This window comes from Leptopilina boulardi, unplaced genomic scaffold, assembly GCF_019393585.1.
Source record: "Leptopilina boulardi isolate dan_hultmark-lab unplaced genomic scaffold, ZJU_Lbou_2.1 LbouV2_342, whole genome shotgun sequence".
NCBI classification, from domain to species: Eukaryota; Metazoa; Arthropoda; class Insecta; order Hymenoptera; family Figitidae; genus Leptopilina; species Leptopilina boulardi.
The window spans coordinates 29295-35712 of NW_026137910.1; the positions used below are offsets into that span (position 1 = coordinate 29295).

The 6418-nt window shown below is 31.9% G+C and overlaps 1 protein-coding gene and 1 long non-coding RNA gene across 2 annotated transcripts; one reads left to right on the forward strand and one right to left on the reverse strand.

The window, feature by feature from the left end:
* Positions 1-341: 341 nt before the first annotated feature.
* On the forward strand, positions 342-1361 carry LOC127285900 (uncharacterized). The gene is made up of 2 exons (XR_007843677.1): positions 342-722; positions 907-1361. It is a non-coding gene; the product is annotated as an uncharacterized LOC127285900 (long non-coding RNA).
* LOC127285899 (uncharacterized) lies at positions 1358-2774 on the reverse strand. The gene is made up of 3 exons (XM_051312106.1): positions 2571-2774; positions 1815-2474; positions 1358-1659 (listed from the first exon to the last, which is right to left on the reverse strand). Exons 1-3 carry the CDS (start codon positions 2649-2651, stop codon positions 1528-1530), a joined length of 873 nt encoding a protein of 290 aa, XP_051168063.1. The 5' UTR covers positions 2652-2774; the 3' UTR covers positions 1358-1527.
* Positions 2775-6418: the final 3644 nt, after the last annotated feature.

A 6418-nucleotide genomic window follows, 5' to 3' on the forward strand; every position in this document is an offset into this window, starting at 1 on the left:
TCGTCTAAAACTTTTTTCGAAGTTTTTTGTTTTTTACGAGATAATCGAAAAAAACCATGATTTTATGGTGTTTTTTATGGTTTTTACCATGATAATTAAATTTCCGCCAATTTTCACTATGATTTTCGTAATCAGCGCACCAAATTACGTAGGGATACCAAGTGTTATCGAAATCAGAGGTATGTGCTATTCGGAACTGCACCCAATCATTGATTTCATTTTGTCCTAGCTCAGCATCCGCTGGACCTATCAAAAAGTGTTCCATACATTATGCATACATTATGCTCCTATATGCAGGAGTTGTCATGCCAACGTACAGGAGTATTCCTCATATTCTTCTACTTAAATGATTTGAGGCTTTGCCAACTGTCAGAACATTAAAGTCAAAAGACGAAAAAGTTCTAGAATAAACTATATGTTACACTTTTGGTAATACAGGTCACGTAACAGTAAGATAAATCTAGCTTATAGGAAATTTTTGAGATTGAATCACGGAGGAATAGTAGGGAGACAGATCTCTGCGTTTGAAAATGTCCGAGAAACATGCACGATAAGTGCATTGTACTCAGCTGGCCAAAGTAGTTTAGCATGCGCATTGGACCTCAATTTTGACAGATGAAAAGTGTGGTTATGCGATATACATATATGTCACAAAAAAATCTTAGTTTTCGATGTTTATTTCAGATATTTACCATTGCGATAGTGTATCTCCAAAATCATGTGTAAGTATATAATAATGTATGCTATTGGAATATTTAAAGTGTCAATAGATTGAAGTAATTATTAAAACAATGGAGCCATGCATAGTAATTACAAACATATTATTTATTATGTATGTCATGAAAAAGATTTTTTTTACCAAGAAATTGTTAGTTTTCAAATTAATTGTCAAATATTTTTTTACAGATCAAATAGAGAAAATTAAAAAAATGAAAGAAAAGAAAATGAGAGTAAGAAAATTGAAAGAGAAAAAAAAATTTTTTGGATTGCAAAAAATTGAAGATGACTGTAGAATTAGAAGAAGAGTTGCTGTTTTTCCAAATTTAACTGTAAATATTTATTTCGACAATGAAATAATGCCGTTTTCAGAATTTATAACTATTAATAGTGTTGATCAATTTATAGCACTTTTAAACAAAGTGCATGAATTTCCTCTTAATAATTAAATTAATTAAGTCTCATGTATGTTATTTTTTCTAAGTGTACAAACTGCTTATAGTTAATACGTGTCCTATATTTTGTCTATTATAGTTGAATAAATTCTCTATGTAGAAAGTGCAAAGAAAATGGAAGAAGTAGAGGTAACTTAAACTGATGTAAAGAATTGTTGAAAAATGGATTAAATATTTTTTTAATGTAAATTATAGCTTTTTATTAATGATGAAACATATTTTTTGAATTATTACATACAATAGTAACAAAATTATGTTATTTCCTCACAAATCCAAGACACATTTATCTTAACTAATTTTTAAAAGCAATGTAATAAAAAAATTATTTTATATATACATATATTTAATTTTATTCTCACCATGTCTTATCTTCCACTTTCATACAAGGCAAGATTTCTGTTACAGTTTTTAATAAATTCTCAAATTCTAACATTCCCTTTATATTATTCATTTCTGGCAATGAAATAGGTTTTTCATTAATATATACCTGCGATAGAGAAACAAAAATAATAATGTTTATATATAAATCAATGCTCATACTCACATAATATGATTCAAAATATAAGTAGATAAATATTAAACATAATTGAAATAATAATTGTATTACTGAAACAGTATATATATATTAGTAAAATTACTCACATCCACTTTTAAATCGTTGTGAAGTACAATCCTCTTTAAACACACCGAGTAATCTTCTTTCCAAAAACTCCAGGATACGCAGTAACTGTTATTAATATTTGCAATCCATAATTTATTCAAGTATTCAGAAATTTTGTCTTTCTTATCTATAGCGTTAACAACATCCTCGTAAAAATTATTGCTTTCTATTAACTTTGGTCTCTTTATATCTTCTGTGTCAATGTCGTTAATTATTTCCATTTTGCGTTTTATCCCTACTTTCGATTTTATTGTGTGATTCTTAACATTATCGCGATCGTTGTGGCTCTGTTCTTTTAACTGCATCTTGCTATGTTTTTCACAGTTTTCATTATTTTCTAACGCAACATTTATTACTCTCTGACGATTGAAAACTTCAGGGTCTAACTTTATACAATAGTCATTTTTCCTCTTTTTAGAAAATTTCGATTTTTCTGAAAAAATCGATGGATCAGCAAATTCTGACAAAATCGGCCTTTTTCTTTTTTCTTTAAAAACTTTGCCACCACGTTTGAAAACATTTCTTTCTCTTTCAATTACATCTTCTTTAAAATGTAATATACAGATTTTATATGTTTTATTCAATTTTTCAAGACCTACTTTTTTTAAAAGTATTTCTGACCAATCTCTCATTTGCCTATCCTATAAATTTAATAAGATATTGATTATTTTAAAACAACTTTTTTTGCATACATAGATAAAATAAAGTGTATAATTACAAATATGTATTTGACATACCGTGCGAGGTTCATATAGACTAATATTTTTTGTCTCCTTCTTCCAATAGGATGTGTTACATCCTGGCACACAGCACGACATTTTAAAATAAACATTAATAATAACAATAATAACATAACCCCTTCATCACAATAAGCATGGAAGACTTGAGGCTGAGTCTACAATAGAAAAAAAGAATGTGTTTAACTGTGTAGTGTGGTGTTCTGTGTATTGCCAACTTCCGAGAGGTGAAATTGAACACACGTCAGTAGCGTAGCCACATCGAGAAATTTTAGGACCATCGGAATGAATTTAATTCTGTTCTCGACGCGTTTAAACCATATTCAAAATTTTAATTTAGAAACAATTAATATTATAAAATATTTTTGTAATAAGAAAACTAATTATTAATTTTGTAATAATTGAATACTTACCTGTCAGTGTAAATTTATTTTAAAATTGTGGTTAAATTGTTTCTAAATTTAAATTTTGAATATGGTTTAAACGCAGCGAGAACAGAATTAAATTCATTCCGATGGTCCTAAAATTTCTCGATGTGGCTACGCTACTGACGTGTGTTCAATTTCACCTCTCGGAATTTGTCAATACACAGAACACAGACTCAGCCTGAGAAATATACGTCAGTCAGATCTCACTCGCACACTTTTTGCGAGAGAAAGAGACAGCACATGGCTAATACGCATGCTCAACTACTTTGGTGGTTGAGTAGAATGCAGTGAAACTGGCACTTATCGTGCATTTTCTCAGACATTTTCAGAAGCGCTACTACAGCAATATCGGTCTCCTTACTATTCCTCCGTGAGAGACACATATATTTTCTGACACTTATTTCGTCCCCTCGCCCCGTCTCCCTCACGGTGATTTCGAATTGCTTGTGTTTTTTCAGGTATGGTATGTTCCTTTTTTGTTAAAAATGCGTCTCGATCTATCCCTTGCTGTGTTTGAATTGCGTGCCGTTCCCTCATCCCAAATCGCTTTCGAAGTACGAAATTCGATATCAGCCCTTGCGCATGTATAGACTGATAGCCGAGCTCTGATCGTATCATCGGTTGGTTTCTATTGTCCCTACTCGCCAAAGTCAACACTCGCCATTTGTCATAATTTTCGTCAACTACCGCACTCTGCTCTAGTGAAAATTAAGTGACTTTATTGTTAAAATTAAATGTTACTAAATTTTCACTAGAGCAGGGTCCGGTAGTTGGCGAAAATTATGACAAATGGCGAGTGGGGACAATGGAAACCAACCAGCTATTTGATTCTTATGGAGCTTCTACAATAGGTCCGAAAGTAAAGTGCAAGTCCAAGTCCGAGTGGCTCGGACTTTGTTGCGCGCGCATCGTGTTGACTTTTATTTTTGTAAGATATTTGATAATAAATAGTAATTAATTATTAAATTATGAGTAATTAATAAATAATTTAACAATTAATTAATTAATAATGAGTAATTACCATCAATTATCTTAAAAAAATAAAAATTACACGATGCGCGCGCAACAAAGGCCGAGCCACTCGGACTTGGACTTTACTTTCGGACCTATTGTACAAGCTCCATTAAGGTGCTTTTATACCTCCAGTATTTTGGTCAAGCAATCGGCTGGATTGGACTTTCACGGTTGTATCACTGAATTTGATTGGCTCTGACAAATATTAGATTTTCACTGTGAAAATTGAACTTTTTTAGAGCCAATCAAATTTAGTGATTCTCCGTGAAAATTCAATCCAGCCGATTGGGATCGGCTAAACTGCAATACGCCATCTGGTGGGGACCCATTCTCTCCCTCCATTTTCTTTCTTTGTCTCTCTTCAATTAATAGGTTAGAAAGAGTAGAAAAAACAAAATGGAGGGAGAGAATGGGTCAAAGTTACTAGATTGTTACTAGACCACCGTTCCCAATTGCTTGACCAAAATACTAGAGGTATAAAAGTACCTTTAGCACTGCTTGAGCCGTCTGAATAGACCTTTTCATGCTGATCGTTCTGTCCTTATCTAGCGCATGCAATGACGCATGAGTTGCAAAAAGACAGAATTATCAGCATGAAAAGGTCTATGCAGTTATTTAATCAGTACAAAGTTGTAAAAAAACAAGTTCCTAAAAAAACAGAACAAGCACACCTGTTTCGGTTAAAAATATGAAAAAATGTAGCCTCTTTTACGTGTACATCTTAATTGCAATGTTTTAACCAATGAAATTTGAAGTTTAATGTTAAATGTTGAAATTAAATGTTTAATATTAATTTAAATTTAATGTTTTAATCAATAAAACTAATTTATACTTTTATAAACAAGTTAAGAATCTTTTCGTGCTAACTGAGCGCTCATAGCTAGAATCTGGAAAACGCCATATGACTCATGTTTGATGATGCATGAGATAGAAAATTAGCTTACAATGTTAATGTCAGGTTCAACTTGATTCGACTAATTTAAAATATTTATTTAAAATAATAATAATATATATAACCGGAAGAGCGACTCATGTAGAAAAGTCGTTTCCGGTGTGCTTCAGATTGAAAGCGGTTCCAGAATAGGTTGCAAATCCCATGAGTGCAAGAGAGATAGGTAGTCCATCAGTATTTCTTGCACTCATGGGATTTGTATTTGGACTTGCAGTTGTACTTGGCTTTTGCACCTATTCTGGAACGCCTTATGGAGCATTTACACCTTTGGTAAAAAAAATTTTTTATTTTGATTTTCGGAAATGCAAAGATCTGATTGGTTGTCCATTATCAATCAGATTGTGAACAACCAATCAGGTTTGTGTATTTCGGAAAATTCAAAAATAAAAAATTTTTTTACCAAAGGTGTAAATGCTCCGTTAAAACACTGGTCACCATATTTTTCATTCCCTGTTGTATACTCCTCTTATTATTTGCGCACGTTGGTGTAGCAAGGCCCTCTCCAGAATGGAGCTAAACGCAACGCATCCCCATTTGTGCTGAGTTCGCTCTTTGTATGCGAACGTTTATGTTCCGTGCTGACGTCACAATGTTCTGCAAATGGGTAACGTCAGCACAGAACTCAGGACCCAGTAATAAAAAATTTTAATTAATAAATTAAACAAAGTTTAAATATATTTTATTTTATTATAGTTATTAATTAATTAGAAAAATTAAATTAATACATGTAATTATTTCATTAAAATTAATTATGTAACTAATTACTTTCTTAATTTCATATATAATAACTATGTTTTTTAAATATCAATTACGTTAAAATATTTAAAAATTAAAATTATTGACAATTAATTATTTAATTTGTTGTTCAATATATTTCAATTCTATTAAATTATTTGAATTCTAATGCCACTTATGAAAAAACGGGAATGAAAAATATGGCGTTGCCACTGAACTCTATAATATCTGGAATGCTGTCTGCCATTGAAAGTCGCGAACCGAGAGAGAGGTCTGATTTTTGTATTCCCCTCTTTGTCGGTACAGGTCCATTAGAAAATATTTAACAGTATACGTGAACATGACATAACACAGTTAACAGTAAACTTTTGGAACGTATTGTATTACGCCTTCGCAATTTAGCAAGAGAAGGAGAGGATTACAAAAATCAGCCCTCTCTCTCGGCTCGCGACCATCAATGACAGACAGCATTACAGATATATAGAGTTCAGTGGGCATTGCCGGTCTTCTAATAAAAGTACGGTAGGAGACACAATCGCCCATCTTATAGCAATCGGTGTAAAAATCGATTTAGTAAAAAACCATCTATCTTTCTCAGAATTAAAAGTTAAATTTTTTGAATTTACCGCCCTAAGAATGAACAGGATTCGGAATTTGAGTCACTTTAGTCAAATTCCTAACATGACGACCAAACCTTGATGACGACGTTAAACATCTGA

Bases quoted from the DNA above. Each gene is read 5' to 3' on its own strand.
- LOC127285899 (XM_051312106.1), bottom strand. From the start codon at position 2,651: ATGTCGTGCTGTGTGCCAGGATGTAACACATCCTATTGGAAGAAGGAG. The intron at 2,475-2,570 runs GTATGTCAAATA...TTAAATTTATAG, and splicing joins GTCTATATGAACCTCGCACG to GATAGGCAAATGAGAGATTG. The intron at 1,660-1,814 runs GTGAGTAATTTT...TCTCTATCGCAG, and splicing joins ACAACGATTTAAAAGTGGAT to GTATATATTAATGAAAAACC.